General features: G+C 39.7%; 1 protein-coding gene across 1 annotated transcript in view; it reads right to left on the reverse strand.

The window, feature by feature from the left end:
- The window catches only part of shank3a (SH3 and multiple ankyrin repeat domains 3a), a 226061-nt gene that overhangs the window by 94310 nt on the left and 107438 nt on the right, over positions 1 to 24313 (reverse strand). Inside the window, exons 5-6 of the mRNA XM_055009172.1 lie at positions 23927 to 24130; positions 19185 to 19256 (exon numbers count right to left, since the gene is read on the reverse strand). Coding sequence (XP_054865147.1) covers positions 19185 to 19256; positions 23927 to 24130 — 276 coding nt within the window. The remainder of the gene's footprint in view (positions 1 to 19184; positions 19257 to 23926; positions 24131 to 24313) is intronic.

Here is a 24313-nt window from a genome sequence, read left to right on the forward strand (position 1 = left end):
GACTGCATCGTGTGAAGTAAAAGTTGCATTTTCATTGACAATTAGCAACAAACTAGACCGTTAAGATTGTCACTGATCACATTGTAGCTACTACACAGCTGACACATAAGCAGCTACTCTGTGCTTCCAACCTATCAGGTATACGTTGTCAGCATGGAGCCGTCATACCGGTTCTGCCTGACTGACACTGACATGAAAAACGCTCATGACAGTGACTGACAGTCTGACAAATCCCACCCAACAGTGTCACCGAGATTTTTGGACGAGCAAAACAGCTGCGGTTAATTTGATTTCATTCATTATTGTAAGTGCTCTCTTAACAAACAGTTCAGTCGGCAATTCAGTGCAAAAATACATAGTAAAAAGCATGAAAGCAGAAGAATTAGCTGTCATTGTAATAGATGTACTCTTTCGACAAATTGTGGCATCAACACACACATTTAAAAGGACAACTGCTTTTACTTGTGTGTAGCCACGTCAGCAAACACAAACACTCTTATCTGGCACAGAGTGTTTCTGATTCTCTGTCTGTCTGCTCTTGTTGACAGTCACTTATATAAAGGCTGGAGCAAGAGCAGGCAGGCCTTGACCTCTGTCTCCCAGATGCTTTGTACCGAGGCCATCCTGCTGCAGGGGCACTGCATTTTAATCAGACACACAAACAGACACAACTCCATACAGAATCCGGCTTCACTCTCATACCCCTGACTCACACAACAGGTTTTACCAGCAGTAAAAAAGTACTTTTGCACCTCTGTTTATTGATGCACTTCTTCTAAAAAGCAGCATTTGTCACATTAAGTGATTTTTTTTGGGTATTTTTTAAAAATGTGTTTGTGTGTCATACTTGAGTTGTGTTTTTTCAAAAGCAATTTTTGTCAAAAACAACAACAGCTGAAGTGGCACAATGGCTTTAAATGAATGTAGTATAGTATCATAATAAACATTCACAAAAAATATTTCAATTTTTGACCTCAGAGTAGTGCATGTGAGGACTGTAAAGACCTTGTTGAGACAGGATTTTCTTTTCACTGTGGAATAAAAGGCAAACTCTATGGCAGATTGATAATAAAACAGTGCTGGAGTGAGTCATGAGTGGTAAAAGAAAAGGACATGATGAATAAGAAAAGATAAAGTTCAACTAATTTGTTAAGTAAGCAGGGGAAAAAAGGTTTTTAAACGCAAAGCACATTTTTAAAAAAATATGAGGTGAGAAACTACCGTCTCACATTAGAGCTGAATGCGGTTTAACAAAAATTGGTTTTGTTGACCGTGTACCATAAAATATGGACTTATTGATTTAAGACACCAAGTTTTTTGCCAAAACCACAAAGCAAACACAGTAGAGACAGTATCGCGAAACAGTCGCAGCTTCCATTTGACTCAGGTTCACTATCGAAACGGAAGCTCCTCTTTTTAAAGCTCTACTCATCACAAGGAAAAAAAACAGTCAAATGGCTTAGCGAGTTTTATTTGTCAGTTGATTCTATAATTCATGGATTTATTGCAGAGTATGACGGTCTAGAAGCATGTTCCTATTAAAAATGTAACACAATGACGTTGTGTGGCAGAAACAGAAGAAAATGGAATCATGTGAGAGGAGGGAATGGAAGAGAGTAGTACAAGACATGATAAAGGAAGAGAAAAGGGATGAGGAGAAATGACAACAGGGCAAAGAAGAGTTCTACTTACAATAGAGCTTTAGTCTTCTTTTCTGTGTGACATTTTCTTTTGAGTCTTACAGCTAATAAAAGACACAGCACAGCGGCTTGATGACCACATCCTACTAATAACATGTAAAGGCAACGTGTACTCTTCATTTACCTTTGTAGATGTCACAATGTGCATTTCTTTATTGTCAAACAATGAAAGGTGACTCTGCTGAGCTTAATTCAGGTTTAGATTTACATTCTCTTTGTTCCTTTCAGTCCATCCCAAGTTTACTGTAAGTCTTGCTTGCTGAAGTATTATTGGATTGAATTTGTCCTTTAATGATTTAACAAAATCTCCCAAGAATCAAAAACAAAATGAATACATTTGAGGTGAACAAAAAAATAAGAAAAAAATAAGGTAGAAGTCTGGGTAAAATTTTTGAAGAGAGCTGCATCTGATTTATTGAGATTTATTTTCTGAGTGACTCTTTCCAGTTTTACAGTTTTGTTTCATTTCTAAATCTTCTCAGTTTTAGCTCGCCCTCCAAGAAATCATGATATAAGATAAGAGCCTTCTGAATTCGTCTTAGATTATTATTACTGATTCAAAAAAAGCATAGAACAACAGAATTTATGTAAATAATGTGAAACCATGATGTGACAGCTGTTGTTTGTTTTGGCCTTAATCTGCAGTATACTATCTGAGATTCCTATTTTGAGATTAATGGTATGTTAGCTTTAGTTTGCCTCCGGCCAATTCATGGAACGCTACTTAAAGTGATTGAGTATTTATGTTTGCAAATGCCATGGAATTGTGGTTCGTTCCCACTGGACTTAACATTAACCACAATTTTTTCTCTCAGTTTGAAACATGAGGCGGATTCATAATTGATATAGACTGTATATAAAAGTCCCCTACTGGATTGTGGGCTGCCATTTTGAATCCTTGAGTTTGGAAATTTGCTGTCACCATTTTGCTCCTTTGAAACATTATATGACAAGTTACATGTGGATCGGACTTAGATTTTGATTAAACTATGCATGGCGACACAATTTAGCCCAGCCCTAAAGCATACCCTAATTTATCATCTATTGTCCTCTGTATTGGACAATAATTTGAAAAAATGAACACTGTGCTGTATCATATCGTATCGCATCGTATCAGGCAGTATTCACTTCATTACTACAGTAAGAAAATTGCTGATGGAATATACAATTTATCAATCATAATTAAAAACAGGCCATTCAAAAATGAACAATAACTATAGATAATATCAATTGAAATAAAAATCTTATTGTGATACACATCTAAATTTTTTGCCCAGCCCTAATTCAGTCCATAAACTCATTAGGAAAATGTCTACTGGGGTAACAAATCAAGTGAGATGTGGGGTCATTTTCTCATAGACTTCTATAGTATCTGACTATTTTTTTACAACCAGAGGAGTTGCCCCCTGCTGGCTGTTGGGAAAAAAATGCAGTTTAAGGCATTTCACTGTTAGTTTACTTTTCAGAATAAGGGGCTACAGTCTAGGGCTGAAATTTCAACCTTCAATCCATGTTTTCACCTACATTTGGAAATTTGCTACAGTAAGAGCACAAGCAACAAACTGAAGCTGTGTACTAAGCAGTGTTACACTGATAGGCAACAAGGAATAAAGAAGTGGCCCAAGAGCGATTTGAAAAGTTTGGTATGTTACCTAGCAATTCTGAACTGGCTGTAAATGTGAGAGTGAACGGTTGTTGGTGTCTTTGTGTTAGCAAGTATAGCCGATTGATGTGAATGGATTTTGATGCTTGTTTTATACAGTGAATCTAAAAGGCCGTTGGAAAACAATGTAAATCGAGGCTGACTACAACTGCTATCCCCCAAAAGCACTCAACTTTTCAAAGATGCTTTTAAAGCCTTCAGTAAATGACTGTTTGATGCTCAAACCAAAGTTTTAAAGTGGCTTACGCCTTTAAAATAATAATACATATTGACTGTTAGGTAATATGTTTAATATTTTATGTTGCTGGTGGATTTAATAAAGGCTCCCATTAAAAGAACATATTAATTAACCTTCTTAGTTTAATGTGGGTGTTTAAACTCCCTGGAGACAAAGAGCTGCAATGCACTACTTTGTGTCTGTTGGTGCAGATTGGTGTGTTTTATCTGTGTGTGTGTCTATAAGTTCTGTACTTCTGCCTGTATGTATGTCTGTTTGGGCCTCTGCCCACAGTATGTTTGTCTGACAGACTGAACGCTACAGTAATCTCCAATATCCATACCTAACAAGCTTAAAGTGTAATGCTCTCAGTTACAAAAAGACCAGTATATAGTATGACAGAGTGTGGATTTGATCCCAAGGAAGAGGATTTTCTGTGAGGGGAATCTTCAACCTTTACTGTACAGCAGTAAAATAAATCGTTGAGTAATTTGATACACCCTTAAGCTTAGAGGGGGAAACCAACAGCACAAAAAGCACTGAAGGCTTAAGGAACAAATTTATTGGACACAGTCACACTCATACACGCGCGTATACACACACACACACACACACACACACACACACACACACACACACACACACACACACACACACACACACACACACACACACACACACACACACACACACACACACACACACACACACACACACACACACACACACACACACACCCTGATTCATAATTTAGCACACTAAACACACACATTTTATTCATGAAGAATGAGTGCAGTAAAAAGCCTACACTCAGAGACAGTGATGGTGTGCTGTTACCATAGTAACAGCAAACACATCATTGACCATAAATGTTTCAACCAAACGTGCAACTCACTTTTACACCTCTCTGGTGAAGATTTAGCCAAAGCCCCATCTCTTCTCACAGCCTTCTTAGCTCAGACGAGGCAGAGTCATTATCATCGTAATGGTAATACCTGTTCTAAATAACGTGCTCCCTCCAGTGTTCCTCTGGCCCCTTATAGACATTTAGTATTTTAGAGAGTCTTTTAACTGAGAAAAGGGCAACATAAAAGAAACAAAGACAAATGAGTAAAATAATCCTCTCTGCATTGTTTATCTGGAACCAACCCTTGTGCTGACACACCATGCACATACAAGTATGGCTGCCCTATTGTGTGACCTATTGTCACTTTCAACATAAAATAAAAACTAAAATGGGCCAGGAGACAAATTGCCTAATAAACATAAAATATGTGAAATCAGTCATTTTCTGATTCCAAAAATGTATATGTCATTCCTTCACAGAACAGAAATAATTCAGAAGGTGGCTGCCAACTGAATTACACTTAGACGCCAAAATTAAAACGAAATATATTTCCTTGCACAATAACACACAGTTTACTTTGCACAACATAATAAACTTGAAGCCCATGCCTGGACACAAACTTGAAATTGGAGGTTCATAAAATTCAAAGTTGACAAAAAAAGAAAAAAAAATGGTACACACCAAACTACTGTACCTGTTGCTTCATATTATGGGAATTTAAATAAAAGCACTGCCAGAGTTACATAAATCTGCATTTACTCTTGATCTTATGAACTATTTTTGCAGTAACATGTTGTGTCTAACCTCTGTGGCCCGGCTCCTGGTTGCTCTCTCTGAACGCAACAGCATGGTGCCTCGTGAGTAATCCTTTCCAGATAAACTGGAGTAATATGTTTTAGCTCCGTATAGTAGCTAGTATTCCTCGTGATGAAGCACAGTTTGGGCACACGGGACACTGGGAGATATCTGAAAGGGTTGGCTAAAGAGCTAGAACAAAGCAGGGTGAAGCCACAGCCTCTTTCCCACTCAACAACACACTCACAAAGTTGCAGAGCACAGGCTTATTGTATAGGAGCCCCAAAACATTCTGTTGTACGCTCAGCCGCAACCAATTCCACCCACCCTCCTGGCCACATTGGTAGCATAGCTTTGTCCAGTATTGTCTATTCCACCAGGACAATTGAGCTCAGGCTTACTTGCCAACTGATTCATGACAAAAAGAAGAAAAAGGCATAAACAGGAACACACAAATATGTGTGTGTAGGCCTCTGTTTTAGACTGAAGTGAGACACATACACAGGCAAAATCAGCATGAAAGGCAGCTGATTCATAAGTGCTGTTCAGCAATACACCACCCACAGTCTATATATGAAAATGAAACACTTATGTCAGCTTGTAATGTGGCTACATTCACAAAAATTGTAATGGATTGCAGTTAAAACCAAGTGGCAGACACTATAATGTGCAAATAATCAGATGCATCCGATTGTGTGGTAAACAACGATGAGGACTGAGATGAAATGATGCATCTCGTCATATTTGAGCACAAATATAACTGCAAAATACTGAGCACACAGACGGTCAATGGAGATTCTTTGGATATAATCTCACATTTGTCTAACTGTTTAAAATCCAGTGTCTGTAAACTGACCATGTGTAGATGAAAGCTACATTTTTCAAGTACGTTTACAGGAGAAGTTCTAGGCTCAGTATTCAATCTAAGTTAGTTATTTAATTCTGTCACATAAAATATGAAAGCAGAGCTCTACTGTTGTTTGTATGCATGACTGTCATTTTGTGTGTTTGTGTTTGTAAGCAGGATGGGCAGGGAGGATGAGGGGAATGCATGCTGTCATCAGAATCAAAGAGACCACAGAAAGAAAAAGCTGAATCAGGTCCAGTCATGTGCTTTCAAACTGACACCAGGACACAGGCAGGCAGACAGCAAGGGGACAGAGCCAGAGGATGAAACACAACTAAACAGACCAGAGGTAAGCTGGAGCTCAGTCTGGTAAAACTTATGTCAAAATAAAGCTGAAAACATAGCAATAAAAGATCTTCCCCTACATTTGAACCTTGGCTGCAAACAGGCCTACGGCCTACAGAGAGAGAACACAGGAGGCCAGCAAGCAAGCTTCAGGCTGAGACAGGGGGAAGTGTATTTGTTCAACCCAATAATTATTAGAACCCTATTGTTACTTTATGCCTCTAGCATCCTATTTTACAGTCATCTATTCAAACACTCTGACCTAGAATGAAGAGTCTCCGGTTAGTGGGATGTACAATGTGCTATTTTTTCATTGTGAAATCAACTTGGGAAATGAGCTGTAAAGATCAAGACTAAACAAAAGGTCCAGTTTCAATGAAGATGGATGGATGGGTGGATGGGTGGATGGATGGATGGATGGATGGATGGATGGATGGATGGATGGATGGATGGATGGATGGATGGATGGATGGATGGATGGATGGAGTCTTTGTAATTAGTAAAAAAAGGTTTATTTGATGCCACAGTGACCAATGACAGACTAGCTGCAAACAGGGTTTCTGCATGTCTCTTCTGGGATTTTGGATCCCTCCTTTCCATGCATTACTATGGTTTTCAGTTCACTCCACAGATCCTCAGTGGTTTGGACTCTGGCTAGCCCTTTCTAGAAATGTTGATATTGTTTTCTTTAATCCATGTCTTCACCACTTTGGCTCTGTGTTTCAGGTCATTGTCTTGTTGGAAGTTATGATGCTGCACAAGGCCAAGCTCTTCTACATATTGCACGATGTTTTCCCTCTAGAATCTTAATGTAGTCCTCTTTTCTCATGATGCTGTTTACTTTGACAAGGTTCCCTGGCCCACTCACACCCCAAAGCATTACATTCCAACCACCTTGTTTGACAATGAAGATGGTGCTCTTGGAGTTGAATGCTTCCCCATTCTTTAGCCAAATAAAAGCCATGCTCTGTATAAAACAGCTCCAGTTTCGTCTCAATTGACCATAGAACTGATGACTGAAAGCTTCCATCTTCGTCCAGGCGAGCCATTACAAAGGCCAGGTGAGCTCTTCTGTGACTCTCTTGGAGAAGTGGCATTCTTCTTTGTCAGCATCCATGGAGTCAGCTTTGTGCAGTGACCACTGAAGTGTCTACTTGAGATGTTGGTACCAGAATTGCTCAGATTCATCAGGATAGCCTTGGCGGTGATCCTTGGATTGCTTTTGGCCTCTCACACAACTGTTCTTGCCAGCAGAAGGGTCATTTTTGGGTTCCTACAGATTTTTCACAGTATGAACCTCCTTGTACTCTCTGATTATGCTTTGCACTGTGGCCACTGGCACTTGAATACACTTGGATGTGGCTTCATAGCCTTTCCTCGTCTCATGAGCAGTCACACTGCACAGCTTTCCCTCAGTGGTGGACCCTAACAGCAAACTCTTGAGGCTCTTTGGTTTTAGATCATGACTAGCAATTGACTAGTAACTGACTAGAGAGCTATTGCATCAGTTGTTCTAATTTAGTGTACTGGAATGTCTAGAACATGGCAGAAATTACCAGAACAATTTTGAATGGTACAGAAGCTTACATGGGCATAATTTTGCAACTATTTCAAAAGGTATGAATATGATTGGACATGATTGGACACAACAGGGAAAAATAAAAAAAAAAATTTCATTCAAACGGTATAGGCACTGGCTGTGCATAGAGTGGGGAATGTGGAAAAGACTGCGGAAAAGAATTAAACTGTTGGATTTTACCAACTTGTGCCTTTACCCTTTCATACATTAGTGACACAAATTCTTCCAGAATCTGGCTTATTGTGATTTATTGTGAATACTGTAAGGTTTTATCTGACAGTGCCACAATACAAAGCAAACTAGTGAAAAATCAAACAGATGCTACGGACAACAGCACCAAAACTCTATAATCGACTTTAATAACATCAGCGAGCCCAAAGAATTAACATTAGCACCACCTACAAGCAGAGACCCACATAGAGCTTACTGGGGTGTACTATGAACAGCCTAGGGCTACAGTTTCTACATGGCCTGGTTTCAGAGCATACTGAACAAAACAGAATCAATTTCTTTTTATTTCATCTGTCTGATCACTGTCTCTCCCGTATACACCCCTACACAGACACACCGCTCAGTTCAAATGAAAAATTGAGATGGGAGGTGAGATACTCTTGTGGTGACAAAGTAGTACAGAGCTGTATTTTCTCTGGGAAGAACTTACACACATGCTAAAAAGCCAGAAACATCCCAGTGTATAGAACATAATTAGGTATCTGTAATGTTAATTTAGACTGTCTCTCCATAAGCGGGGACCAAAACAAAATAAAACAAATCACACTTTAGTGGAGTGTGTAGTTTAAATGGCTGTTACTTACACCAGCCTAATTTGTAAGCATATGGAAACAAAGTCTCAAAACAACAGATAGGACATAGTGTTAAGCTTTAAATAAGGGTTACTTCCAACTGATAAATTCTGTACATACTGAATCAATAATAGACTCAATGGGAAGAAGGAAGATATGCTTGTGTGGGAGATTTTGTGGCATAGGTCAGGCTGCCCATATGTGCAGCAGCTCAAGCCCTGCTGCCCACAGGGCATCCTGTTGGCAGCTGCCACCTGCTGAACCCTCAATGTCTGAGACTGACAACTCTGAGACTCTCAGTAAGGGTTCACAGAAAAAAATGTAGGTGGCAGTTACTTAGCCTAATAAGTTCCTCCATACTGTCCTACTATTGTGCCATTTTCATAACCACCTTGCACCTTTGTCCCTCTCACACAGAAACATACACATAGTAAGATCCTCTCTACCAGGGAGTATCGATGGCAGGTTAAGACAGAAATGTGACACAAACAGAGCATCACTACTGCAAACAGTAAAGACCACAAGACTGACTGTGTCCTGACAAGATGCACTGGCAAATCCTAGTACACACATGATCTCACATATGCACATACACACACTTGCATACATGATTGTCCGTCACATACAGACTCATGCATACACATAAAAGAGTTTGCCTTGCTTACTTCGAGATCCAAAGGCAAAATACGACCACTGACACCGGCCACAGCTAGACACCTCCCCACAACCTCTACCATAACAGGGGTACACACACACACACACATACAGAAATGCACACACTGATCCAAGTCCACCGTGGGTAACTGAACCAGTGCAGAGAAAAACATTAGCATTCTGTCAGGGTTTCAGACAAGACTGCACCAGCTCCTCACACAGTCAACATGCAGCAGAGCATAACAACAGAACGAAAGCCAGAACGAAAGCCAGAGAAAGAGAGAAAGCGATGGAACAGACAGGTAGTCAGGGATGGGTTGGGAAGTGGTGGAGATAGGAAGTATGAAAAAAACAGAGGAAGAGGGACAAAAAGATGTGTTTACACCAGAGGAAATGGCAAAATTAAAGAGATGATGAGAGCAATTGGGGTACCTTACTATTGAGCCTGGCCTTCCTGGCTTCTTTAATTTTTCTTTCCTTTTTGTCAGCTGGTTGTCTTCTGCCCAGAGCGGATCCCATCTCACACACACATGGACACACTACTCCGTCTCACACGTAGTACCGTAGGTCAGCTACAGTTCGAATGCCAAAACATCCTCCACATGGCCATGTTCAGCCCTCCCTCCTGCTCCTCGTTTACTCTCCTCTGGTTCTCTCTCCTTCTCCTTCACTGCCTTCCGTCTTGTCAAAGGAGCACATGCAGCCTCACATGGTCATTCACACAAACACTCATCCGAACCAGGATGCAAACACTTAGTCCTGTGCATGCACAGACAGACGGAGAGATGGCAAGGGGTGATTTTGCAGGATGCTGGAGAGACAGGAGGGAGAGTGGGGAAAGAGAGAGCCAGAGAAGAGGGAGGGAAAGCAGAGGGAGGAGAGAAAGTGTAAGATAGAGGGAGGGAAAACCAAAGAGGAAAAAAACAGAGGAACAGTGGGTGGGGTATAGAATCAATGGTAGATATGGATATTCAAAGTGAAAGGAAATACAGAGAATAATGAGAATGGGAACACAGACATATTGTAGGGAGCTGGTGCAATCTCCATTACTACAGCAATGTTCTAAACCAAGCGCTACATGACAGTAGGAGCTTTGTGACTATTGACTAATACTCTTGTTTTTGTATCAAAGCATTGAAAATATGGTAATATTTAAATCCACAAACTGTTTGTATAAAGAACTCTATTCACAATGTATGTGGAAGCACAGGTTATACACCATCACACATGGAGACAAATAGAGCATCTCAAATTAGAAATAACCCAAACGATTTCAGCTGAACTGTCTACAACTGGGAACATGTTTTTAAGAATCCAAAGTTCCATGTCTATATTTGTTTGTTAGTGTGTGCTTAAATGAGTTGTGAGTGTTGTTGTTCCCAACCAGCTATGTCTCTACTTTCTTCAAAGCGCTACATTTCTCATCTTTTTATGGGATTATCCATAAGGGGAGCTTTGTGTATGAAGGATTCCCCACTGGAAATATCCTCTCATCCTGTGCCATGTAGCTGTGTGTGTTTCTGTGGAAATCCTACGTCAAATTTCATATAAGCTGCAGTTGCAATAACACTGCATTGATAGGAGGGTTTAGGACCTATTCAAATGCTCTGTGGGATCTGGCGTCTCATGACAATATGACACATACATTCTCTGTGTAGTGTTATTGTAAATTGAAAATAATGCAAGAATCCTCATTCATAAATATTTTCAACTGCTAACAACAATACAATGCTTCAGTGAAGGAGGAATAGCATTACTCTGCTATACGTTTGATGAGGGGGCCCTTTGTGAATTATGCTCTCCCACACTTGTACATTAACAATGATGTGGCATATTTAGTTTGTGAGTGGACAGTGTGACTGGACAAGTCCAAACATTTTTCTCTAAAGAGCAAGCACATTTAATACTTTTATAATGCATGCAATTTTACAATGCATTTATGATAATAGCAGTACAGAAATGCGCTCACTCTGGCATTGTGCTCTTTGGCATCCATGACCACATTATCAAATAGGTCGTTACTAAATGCTCTCCACTACCATTCTGCCTCTAGCTCCCTCAAACCCCAACCTCATTTATCATCTCTACAGCTATGATGCCCAAAGCTTCCATTCATACTTATATACATACAGCAAACCTATCTGTCTATCCATACATCCATCTATCTGATCGCACATTCCTAGCATATATATTTTCAATTTGCTGCAAAGATATAAAGCTCCAATATGTTTTAGACTAACACCCAAGCTGCTCTCAAAATTATATACATCTATATCAATGAATCCCTAGGGCAAGCTAAAGCATTAATATTCTGCTTCTAATAAATAAGGCACCAAGAAGTAGGTGTAAGCTCGGAGAAAATCAAGCAGAAAATGACGTTTCTGATGCCACACAATAATTGAGTCAGTTTGAGTAAGTTGTTTAAAAGACTACTGATAAAAAAAGTTTTCTTTCTATCACTGGAAGCCCTTTGTCACACTACAAGAAGCCACCCATTCTGAAGCAGCCCACACCAAACACCCACACACATGCACTTTTTTTCTCCCTAAATTTACACTACGTAAATTTTCGACAAAGCCACCATGCATGGTTAACCAGGACAGCCACAGAATGACGAGGTTTGATTCGACTGGGCAAAGGGAAAATGAATGGGAAAATCCTATCAACTATGACCTGATTTTAAACTTTAGCCTGCGGCCAATGAACTCCATGGTAGCAAAGTAGGCTAATGCTTAACCTCTGCCTTGCAGGGCAGCTTGCTGCAGGATGAATGGTGAACACAGAGACTGCCAAGGCTGCAAGAGTCACCCATAACAAGATTTCCCTCTTTACTCTTCAAGTAATTATGCAACAAAAGCAAATTTGCTATTTAGAAAAAGAGAGAAGGATATAAATGCCAATGTTCCATTACTGTGTACCATCACTTACATAAAGCTAATCTTCACACGTGCAGGCACTGGAGACTTGTTTTTGTTACTACTGTCAAGACATAAATCTGCAAAAAGCCTTTAACATTCAGTCTAAGGAAATAATTGACAATTGTGATGCATCTGCAAATAAGCTGACTTTATTCTGAAGAGCAGAAAATATGACAAAGGCAGAGCCAGTTCCAATCTAATCTGGATATGATCATGTAATCGATAAGTATCAAAGCTCCATACATCACTTTCACTGATAAAGCATTGGATGCTGTAGTCTGGTACAGCAGCCAGTTGCTATTAGTCCTTTCCAATCATTCAAAATACGAATCAGTAAAATATTTTACATACATATATGCAGTAGTATTTTATATAGACCATATACGCCACATAAAAGTGGCCTATCTAATATTATCTAGGCACCCTTGTGCAGCCAAAACAACTCTGACTCATTGGTCACTAGACAAAGGATTCCTTGGTTCCCAAGGATGAACGATTAGATTGGAATCTTGGGAGTTTGAAGGCTAGAACAACACTCTAAGCTCTTTATCATGTTCCTCTACCTGTTCCTCAGCAGTTTTGCTATGTGGCAAGGTGCATTGCCCTGCTGTAGGAGTCTGTTGCCCTCAGGGAGTGCCACTGCCATGGGGTTGAGTGCTCAGTCTTCAACAATGTTAAGGTGAGAGATACATGTCAACTAACAGCCACACGAATGCCACTGTTTCCTGTCAGAATGTTGCATTGTAACAAGAAGATCAGTGTCATTCAGTGCACCTCTGAGTAGTTTTCATGTTGTGGTTGATCAGTGTGTGTATGCACTGTGCTTAATATTTGACCCTTTATCTGCCATAATGACTAATGTGCCTGTGTTCAAATGTCTCTACGTTGAGAGAGAAATTATTATGGCAATTTCTGGAGTAGCAGAGCAAAATTACCATTCTTCTTCTCTCCAATAACACAGCTGTCCTCAATAACTCACTACTAAAAAATAGGTAGCTCAAACAGCACACTGGCTTTCACAGCTCATTTACACATTCAGGTTGTTACTTTGTGAGACAGTATTAGTGGCAGGGAGATGAACGCTCTCTTTCTCCATTTGAGAATTTTACCAGTTCCATTTCCACTGACCTGTGAGGCAGGCCAATCACAACAAATTCTATCGTTATAGATGATTTATTGTATGAAATTACCGCGTAAATTGAAGCACGGCAGAAATTGATCTTGGCTGAGGATGTCATTTGAGTCCCACTCACTCATACTTTGTGATAGCAATGTACGGTAGCAAAGAAGCAGGCGGAAGCAGCTTGCACCAGACTGGTCAGACAAAAGAAATATTTGCGAGCATGACTAATCTTTCTCATCACCGCTTTTCCACATCTTCATCTCATTTAGTAATTCACATTCCTTCTCTGTCTCTGACACTCTCAACAATAGAGCACAACAGAGCGCAGTCACTGGCCATGAATAATCAGCAGAGGGGCAAAATAACAAAAAAAAAAAAAATCCAACAATGAACTCAAAGGTCCCCCTCCATCAAAGCAACCATTTTCAGTGACATTTTAAATGTCCTCACACTTATGGTTTTCCACTTGTATTTGTTTTTTTGTTTCCAAACCTCAGGATAAACCATGATAGGCTACATTTTGGCCTCTACTTTCTTGATGTCCCACTAAATGCTAAAAAAAAAAAAAAAGTCTAACGAGGAATTGGATCCTGATAAACAAAGGCAAACTGTATATGTTCACACAAAATTGCTATAAATATATATAACACAAAATGTATAGCTTTTAAGACCCTTCTGGTAGCATTAAAACAAAAAATAAAAACACAGCTGTTTGCTAATCAATATTCTTGAACATTAAATCATTCGATCTTCGCTAGGCTCTTGATTTTGTTCGTTAAACCATGATTGTGAGGATTAACTATATAATTAAATTTACTCTTGGGGTATACATGAATCTCACTACAAAGCCAAATCAGTCAGAAGCCCTTAAACTGTTCTCAAGTGTAGCATTAGTCTATTAATTGCAGGAAAAGCGCATCTAAGTACATTAGTCACACATGAGGGCTAAGAGGCTCATTTTATCGTCTTATAATATTTTTTTCACTATTATGTGAGACAGTATATTTCAATGTGTTTCCACAATGTTTGACTAATAAATAGCATATAAAAATAACTACTGTACCATTTTCTCATTCAAGTTTAGTGAAAATTGATTTTTTTAATTTTTTTTGCATGAGTGGAAAGAACTGACTGAGTCACAAACGATCAAAACTGCAGTTCCCTAATTTGTACACAACAGTATTTCTCAACTATAGCCCTTTCTCTAACAGACAAAACACAGAAGGAGACAGAGCTCACACTATAAATTCTCTCCAGTGTAAATCTGCCATCTGATGGGGCTGGATGCAAATGCATTCAGTTCTCTCTGCTCTGTTCCATTCATCACACCCACTTACAGTAGCGACATGCACACACAAGCACAAGCACGCACTATAAAGCACAAAGTCAGCGTTGACTATTATCTACTTGTGCATTTCTAAGAACTGGAATATTGTGGAAAAACTTCTTTTTTTGTCATTTATAAAGTTAAACTTTCATACATTCTGTATTCATTACACATAAAAGGAAATATTTTTTGTGTTTTAATTTTGATGATAATGGCTTATGGCTCATGAATAAAAGAAATCCAGTATCTCACATTATTAGACAGTTTAATTTAAAAAAGAGGGAAGACAATACAGAAATGTAGTGAACATAATGAAGTATGTACTCAATGCTTGGTTGGGGCTTCAGATCAGTCTGTGGCACTGCTGAGGTGTTACTGAAGGTTGCTTCTATAGCGGCCTTCAGTTCATCGTTATTTTTGCCTAATGCAGAATTCTATTGGGTTCAGGTCCGGTGAGTTGACCAGCCAATGAGGCACAGTAATATCATGGTCAACAACCATTTGGTAGTTTTGCCTCTGTGAGAAGGTGCTACAGCCAGCTGGAAAAGAAAATCAGAATCTCCATAAAGCTTGTCAGCAGATGGAAGCATGAAGTGCTCTAAAATCTAGATGCTGAGTTGACTTTGGAATAACACACAGTGAACAAACGCCAGCAGATGACAAGGCACCAAAAGTCATCATAGACTGTGTAAACGTCACATTGAACTTCAAACATCTTGGATTCTCTGCCTCAACACTCCTCCTCCAGACTTTAGGACCTTGATTTCCAAATTAAATTTAAGACTGTGAACTGCTGCAAACAAGCAACAGTCCAGTTGTGTTTCTCTTCAGCCCAGGTAAGACCTTTTGTTGTCTCTGGTTTGATATCAGGAATGTGACAGTCATAGCTCCTTTCCTAAAGCCGTCTGTGCTCGGTGGCTCTTGATGCTCTGACAACAGCCTCAGTCCACTTCTTTCAAAGCTCTCCCAAGTTCTTGAATCAAATTTTCTTGACAATCCTTTGAAGGCTCCTTTCCCTACCATATTTTCCCCATCTAGTCAACTTTCCATTTATATGCTTCAATACAGCACTCTGCCAACAGCCAGAAGTTTCAGCAATGACCTTTTTTGGCCTGAACTCCTTGTGGAGGGTGTCTATGATCATATTCTGGACAATTTTCTTGTCAGCAGTCTTCCCCATGATTGTGGCTGTATGCACCGAACGAGACCGAGAGATACATGGCATTTATACTGTTAGATGGGTAAGTTTCACTTTCTTAAATAACTGATGGAAAATGCTAAACTTTTCACAATATTCTATATATCTGAGATGCATTAGAACTTATAAACATCTCCTTCTATATCAGACCTGTCATTCTACACCTGTCCAGCAGTTGTCCCACTGAGTTCCTGCTTCAGCTTGTTACATAATCAGTCACCTGCCTGCACACCTGTTCCCCATCACTTCAGTAGTCACAGTTTATCCTGGGCTCAGCCAATATTCACACTCTGCCAAACTGCCTAAGCTGCCAAGCAGACTTAGTGTGCCAGTCTGATTCCTATTCTGCCTCTCCGTATCTGCATTTGTGACCACCTGCCTGCCCCTCGCCTCTGTCTGCCAGCCCTTTGGTTCTATTTGCCAGTTGGGAATGCCTTTTGTGATACTGTCTAAAAGCATTCTAATCAACCAAGTTAAACCCTGAGTTTACTGAACCTGCATTGCTTTCCACAGTCTGCAGCTTGTCAGGAAGACACATGCACCTGATACACATATTCATTCAGTTCATTCCAACAGAGCATTTATTTATTTATTTATAGATAGATAGATAGATAGATAGATAGATAGATAGATAGATAGATAGATAGATAGATAGATAGATAGATAGATAGATAGATAGATAGATAGATAGATAGATAGATAGATAGATAGATAGATAGATAGATAGATAGATAGATAGATAGATAAAAATGTTGCACTTCAAATATTAATAGTAACTGCTGAGTATTTTTGACAAAAACAGTTACCAAAGATCTGGGAAGAAATGGGATGATAAACATGGATAGATATAATTGAAGCCACATGACCTTAATTTCCACCTGCTCATTTTAACATGAGACAGCAGCACAAAACAGACCTAGTTCATGTTTTTGTGGCCATGCTACCTTCTGTATGAGCACGCATTGTCCTTATACAAGGCTCTTAGTGGCCTGCATGGCCTAAAAACAGAGTACTTCCATTACACATGAATGAACCAACAAATACACAGAGCAGAGCTTTTACGCTGGCCCTCTTTTCAAGTATCTCATAAAAAGTAGAGAGTAGAACTGAACCAGAGCATCACGGATGCAAAAACTTGCCCACTTCTACAAATAAGCAAATACTAATGCAGCGGTCTCCAACCACTAGACCGCACAGAAAGAATGAAAACATTTAACTGTTAAAATTTTATTTCCGGCGAAGTCTGCATGGTGTTTTATTTTGGAAAATGACTAGATCATCTTGCTGTCATTTCCGTCCGTGCTTGCTTCCTGCACTTGATTCAGTTTTCATGCCTGGCAGTTAAATGAAGCCGTCAATCTAACCCCTGCCAAAATGAGTAAAAGCAAATGTCTCTGGAAAGCTTCTTTGAAAAAAGGCAGAGGCTGAAAGAGAAAGGAAAGTATTTAGGAATAAAGAGTGCTTTTATTCGTTTAGGACACTTTCCTACAATAGTAGTAATAAAAAAAACAATTATTATTTGTTATGTGTGCGATGACCAGTCCGTAGAAACTTTTCGTGCTTGAAACCGCTCCATGGTGCAAGAAAGACTGGAGACCGCTGCTCTAATGCTATGCAACTTCAATCTGAAGAGTCTTATCAGAATTCATGCAACTTGCCTGAACTGAACTGGAAAGGTGCTGACAGATTTAAAAGTAGTCCTTGACATGCAGAAATTTCTGGCTCTAACATCATATCCACATACACCTCCATACAAAGGTAGCAGCCACTGCTTCACAAAAAGCCATAATTAAAATTTTGGTTCGCTGTTCCCTCGTTCTCGTTATCCGCTCACAAATTTGCTGGCTTTCACTGTGGCCTTTTTGTGTACTTGCATACACAGCAGAGTGCTGCATGTGGCATCTTTGCTATTGTCCTTCATTGCATGTGGGCCAAGTCGAACTGTGAATAGTCCACGCTGGAACCTGATATTGATCACATTTTTAAAATAATATTAGCAGCTTAACAGAAGATTTGTATCTGAGCAATAAATCAACTAAAAGAATGCAAGTAAAGACCAGTAAATAAATTTGCATTTGACTTTGTATTTTACCTGTAGAGATGCTTTCCTTAAGATTTTACACTATGTGTAATAGAAATGTGATAATACCAAGAACTCGGTAGTTTGCATCAATATCGCTGAATTTCCCACATTCTCGATCCAGAGTTTCAAGATTATCAATCAAGTGAACGTGTTTGAAAATCAACCACACAGTGTGCCAGTACAGTCTTATATTTTTACATAATGAATGATGATAACCGTAGTCTACAAACATTATCAGCAGCACACAGCTCAAGTTATGAGCATTAGCCTAAACCAGCGAACTGTGTGATTGTTGTGTGTCAAGCCAATGCAGCTGTTGAATATCCTGGATCCATAACATAACACATCAAGGACATGATATATTTTGATGACATGCTGTTAATATATACTTTCAGCTGTCTCTGACTTGATCCTGATGATCTGACTCAAAGGCAAAGTATCTCAATAGTATATCTTTATTTTCCACAGGTCCTGGACCTGCTGCTGCACCTGCAGTCACCTGCGTCACTCTATGTGATATTGTTATAGTCTACTGTCACCAATATTTACTCTACCTAGCATCTATGGTACTTTGAGTATCAACACAGAAGTCGCATTTTGGGAATTTTTGTATTGACTTGGTATCTATGCATTGGTGCTTGTGACATCACCTAGTACAATTATATCAAAGGACAAACTTTAAATACCAGCTGGAGCAAGCATGAGTGGTCACTGACTGGTGTCAGTATGAAACTGAAGCTGTAGCCTTTCATTGTCACTGGATCTCAACACAACTAAACACCTACACATGTAAACCAACATCACAGACAGCACTCTCTATCACCACCGTCAGTATCCATCACCAAATAAGTGAGTTTCTTCTGAACCAGTCCCAGACATTGATTATCAATGCCAAGGATTACTGAAGCTGTTAAAGGCTTAAAGAGGCCAATTCTTTACTAAGACATCACGGCACCATGCTACCCAAGATATGGGCAAACAGAGTTTTATGTATCGCATTTCATTTGTACATGGTTTACAAAGTTGCTTAAACAAAAAGCACTTTAGATGTCAGAATGACAGAGTTTACAGCTGTTTGGTCTTACCTTGGTGTGGAGCTTAGACAACTGCTTTTCATCCAGGTAGGTCTGAGTGTAGACGCGTCTTTTATAGCGGAACTGAAACAAAAGAACAAACGGTAAGAGGCTGGACAGCTTTTACCTTCTCTTTTTGTTTGTATCATGACTGCTAAACAAGGATAGTAGACACAAAAATCAAAAATTAAAGTGTTAAAGTAATTCCAAACAAAATTGCCACATCATCAGCTCCTCCGATCAAACTTTGCAAAATAATTTCTTTTTTATTAGTTTGTCCAATGAGTGAGAAAGCACAGGAGAGGAGACAGAGATTTTGAGTCATTTAATAACTTTTCAGTGTCGTTAAGGGACCAAATACCTCCCTGTATACGGCTGTCATCTCTCTTCCATGCTCCTGTTTGTCATCTTTTCCACATATTACATTTGCTTGAAAACCCACTTCCTTGAAGCTTGAGTAGAAAATATAAATTGCGAAACAAAACAAAAAAAGGTTTCCAATTTCAACTAAATAAATGCACAAGAAGAGCACTGGGTTTGACAGATTACACAAGTGGATTCATTTATTAAAGAGAGAGTGTTTTTCCCCAATTGCAGTAAAAATTGTCTCTTCAACTAGGAATACTAATTTATCCTGTCAAAAAGTTAATATAAGATAAACAAAACAAAAACTGGTATATTAGGATGGACAGACATAAATTTGCTTTTACCGATTTCAACAACACAGCATGTACGAAAAAAATGATAAAAACGGTAATGGGCAGGAGGGCACAGTTATTATCTGCTTTTGTGGCTTAAATGAGGTCAATGTGACCAAAAGTCAGCAACTCAGGAAATTAGGCCATATAAAACTGCAGCACTGTGGAGCTGAAAATCAATCCTATCATGTAGGCCGCGGTCAGATAGTCCTTTTTTTCTCTTTTGCTTAGGAGGGTCTCTAACTCAGTAAGATGACCCAGAAGTATCTAAGTGGCAAACATGATAAGAGCTGGTCGAATTCTCTAAATGTTAAGAAAAGGTGCCTCAGTGCTTCATTTCTTATCTCCTTTAGCAAAGGATACACTGGACCACTCTTACGAAAGAAAAGAAGATAATGCCATCCTACAATGCCTTTCGGCTTTGCCATTCAAAGCACAATCAATTCAACATTTCAAGGTGTTGTGTTGTTTCTTAACGCTTTTCTATGGTTATGCTCAGACTCCAGTCAGAGTCCACACATTAACCAAAACAAAGGGATATGAGGGCAAATGCTGTTTTAATTTAGCATGGTCAAAACTTATGTCAAGTAGTATCTGCATATGTTATTCCTATCGAGCATAAATGGAATACATACTGATAAATATGACTGAACAGGAGAGTGATGACGTGAAAGTTTTTACTGGGTTGTCCTACTGGCCTGCATATGACCTGCATGAAAAACCAGTAAGAAGAGAACGAAAGTTAAGATCTGCTTTTAGTAGTCTGTCTTCAAATCATTGTAGTTTCACCAGAAACCCACGTCAGTCACATTTGCTGTTGAATGACTATGAAGTCCAGTTTAATTGCATTTGGATTCCTTATGGCACCTCAACTGTCTTTTCCAAAGTCTCAATGAACATTTCTTTCATCTCATGAAATTTTCCATCAATATCCAGAAAAAGTGTTTACAAAAAGAAATCCATCCATCCATCCATTATCTATACACCGCTTAATCCTCACTAGGGTCATTGGGGGGGGGGCTGGAGTCTATCCCAGCTGACTCAGGTGAAGGCAGGGGACACCCTAGACAGGTCACCAGTCTGTCACAGGGCTACATACAGAGACAAACAATCACTCTCACATTCACACCTACGGGCAATTTAGAATGATCAATTAACCTCAGCATATTTTTGGACTGTGGGAGGAAGCCGGAGTACCCGGAGAGAACCCACGCATGCACAGGGAGAACATGCAAACTCCATGCAGAAAGATCCCGGGAAAGCCGGGACGTGAACCAGGGACCTTCTTGCTGCAAGGTGAAAGTGCTAACCACTACGCCACTGTGCAGCCCCTACAAAAAGAAATAGAATTTAATTTTTTTGAGCATTTGACTACAACCTTTGTAACAGCAGCAATGCTGAACTGAGTGTTGATTCACTACATTGAACAAGGTGCATTTACATACACAGTGAAGTGAACTACCTGCCCCATTGACCACTGGAATTGTCTTTTGGCAACAAGAATTTGCTGAGAGAAAAGGCTGTGGCTTTAACAATCATATGGACTGTATATCAAACCCAGCCATCTTGTATTTGTATTGTTTAACCTCCATTTAATGCTGGCAACAATTCATCTATGATGTGGTGTTGCAGTATTAGGCTTTGTAGACCACCTGACTGTCACTGCGGACAGAAATCCTGACTTGCTTGTTTGTAATTAATGTGTATGGCATGTGCCTTCAACCTAAAAGACCAAAAAAACCACATTTGTTACTTCTGCTTTCATTAATATGAAATAATTTGTCAAGCCGTGTGATTTTGTACCACGCAGCTTGTCAAAAGTCGATCATTCATTAGGTTTGTTGCAAACTGCTTGTTTAGTAGAAGGTTTCACTCAGCACTGACAGCTTATAATAGCTTGAAAACTTCTGGAACTTTCATTGCCCAGGACTTGCCGTATATTTCAGATTTGTGTGACTTGTGCACGTGCATGCCAGTATCCATATGTGTGTTTGTGTGCGTGCACGTGCATGTGTGTGTGTGCAAGTCTGCTTCTCCACCGATGCGTGGTGTTCACTAACAGGCTAAATCCACCACAGAACAGAGGATTTTGAGCTGCTAATCCAAACCTGTCAATCATCTCTACACACCACAGGCCTGAGGGAATAACTGCAGGTCAATCAATGACACACACAGTGCTCCAGCAGAGTAGTAACAGGCATTTGTACGCGCACACAAATACACAAACTGATCCACTCCCTATTCAGCTAGATTGCAAGTTTTTGCAAGTACTGTCCTACCTTGAAATGCAGATAACATAAAGCAGAAGTTTAAATTAAACAAGAATTGTAAGACAGTAAATAATTCAGAATTCAGAATCTTTATATTGTGACAGAATTTGTCTTTGTATCTAGTTTAACTGTTGTTGTAGTGGTATGTGCTTGTGCTTTTCTACTAACATAACATTACGTCAGCTGTACTATAAATGGCACCCATATTCCTGACATTTACAACTTCTTAGAGACGCCCTTGAAAACTAGTGTACCGCTGATATGAACCCTTAAGTACAGAAATTTCACCACATCAAACTTTACTTGCAGCCAAGATCTAGCAAAGTATCATGTCTTCTTCCAAACTGAAATGCTCCAATAATTTCAAATACCCAAAGGAAGGTTTTAGTCCTTCCTAAATCTTTATCAAGCTCTCCATCTTTTGGCACCTTGTTAAAATTATTGAAAACCAACATGGCCAGTCTGAAATTCAGCCGACATCTATACACCGCCGTCTGTAAAAGCGACACATCTTTATACGCCTGCGATTCTCTCAGATCAAAAACCGTGATGGACAAGCGCTACAATTATCTCTGAGAGATGACAGCTGCTGCAGACGACACACTGTCACTGAGCGCAGCATTATTGCTTCTCGGTTTGACTGACGCATCACGATAGAGAAAAAAAAAACATACATCGCACTCTAAATGATGCACACACCCACAACTGAATGCAACCCTTTGTGTGTCTGTGAAGTACACACACACACATATACACACACATACACACACACACACACACACACACACACACACACACACACACACACACACACACACACACACACACACACACACACACACACACACACACACACACACACACACACACACACACACACACACACACACACACGATGTCAAAAAGGCTTCAACAGACTCTGCAATAACTGTAACTCATAAGATGACTGACAGACAACAACAGGAACCATGTGGTTAGTCTACAGTATATCAAGAACATGACCTCAGACACCAGTATTTTGACATGATTTAAGAAGGTTCACTCCCATATTTTTTTCATATCTTTTCAGTCTCCCTCTCTTTCTCCAAAGGCTGGATTACTAGCTTGGCAAAGCAGCACCACAAATGCAAGATGCTGCTACTACATTACTATATACTAATATTATTAAAGTCTCAAACAGTGGAAATAGTCAGAATCGAGGACACCCAGTGTTATCTGTGACGCTGCACAACTGCAAGTCTTCCAGAATTAAACAGGACATGGACTGAGTTATTTCATTCACCTGGTCACATATGGCAGGATTTTTCCTAAAGTGGTGCTGAATGCAGCGTCTGGCTGTTTCCTAGCGTTAATATCTGGTGCTCAGCTTCTGCTAACATTAGTCTTACTGATGATGTGCTTAGTATTCATGAGATACCTTAGCTATACCTTGCACAGTTAATTATTAACACAGTAAATTTCAAAATTCACCCAAATGCTCGCCTTTTAGTGTGTGTGTGCATATTACACTTTCTCGAGCTGCACAGTATCCTCCTCGTAGCAATGACAGAAAGAAAATTTGCTGTGGAATCTGAGAATCAATGCAGAATTCTAAAAGAGGAAAAGCATAGCAATCCTAATGTGAATTGATTTCCCCCCTGGCTAACAGTGATTATTCAGAGGACGATAGAGTCCACAGAGAGTTGTTATTTATGGCGTGGAGGCATGTATCCCCTCTTTTTCCACCTCTTGCTCTCCTCTGCTCATACTCCTGAATGACTGATACATACACATGATCCACACCTACCTCCAGGTAAGGTACAGGAGCGATGGATGGGAAGGGGTATTCCCTTAGCTGTCTCTCCTCATCCAGGAACTTGCCAGCCTTGCCATTGTAGGCCGGCTGGAATAGGCCATAGTTGAGTACATCCTTCAGGCTCTGGTTGAGATTACACAGGATCCGCTGCTTGGACAGCCAGATTGGAGCATCCACATTGAATTTCATACATTTCTGCAGAGACAAGTGCAAAAGAGGGGTAAAGGTTAAGCACGTGTCACTTGCTACATACAATGTATTGCATTTTAGTTAAGTAAAACTGAGAAAATGAAGAATGATATTTTATTGATTAGCATTTTAGTAATATGGTGATGGAAAAGGTATGTATTGAACCTTTAATGTCACACTTGGGGTGTA

This window comes from Amphiprion ocellaris, chromosome 3, assembly GCF_022539595.1.
Source record: "Amphiprion ocellaris isolate individual 3 ecotype Okinawa chromosome 3, ASM2253959v1, whole genome shotgun sequence".
NCBI lineage: Eukaryota > Metazoa > Chordata > Actinopteri > Pomacentridae > Amphiprion > Amphiprion ocellaris.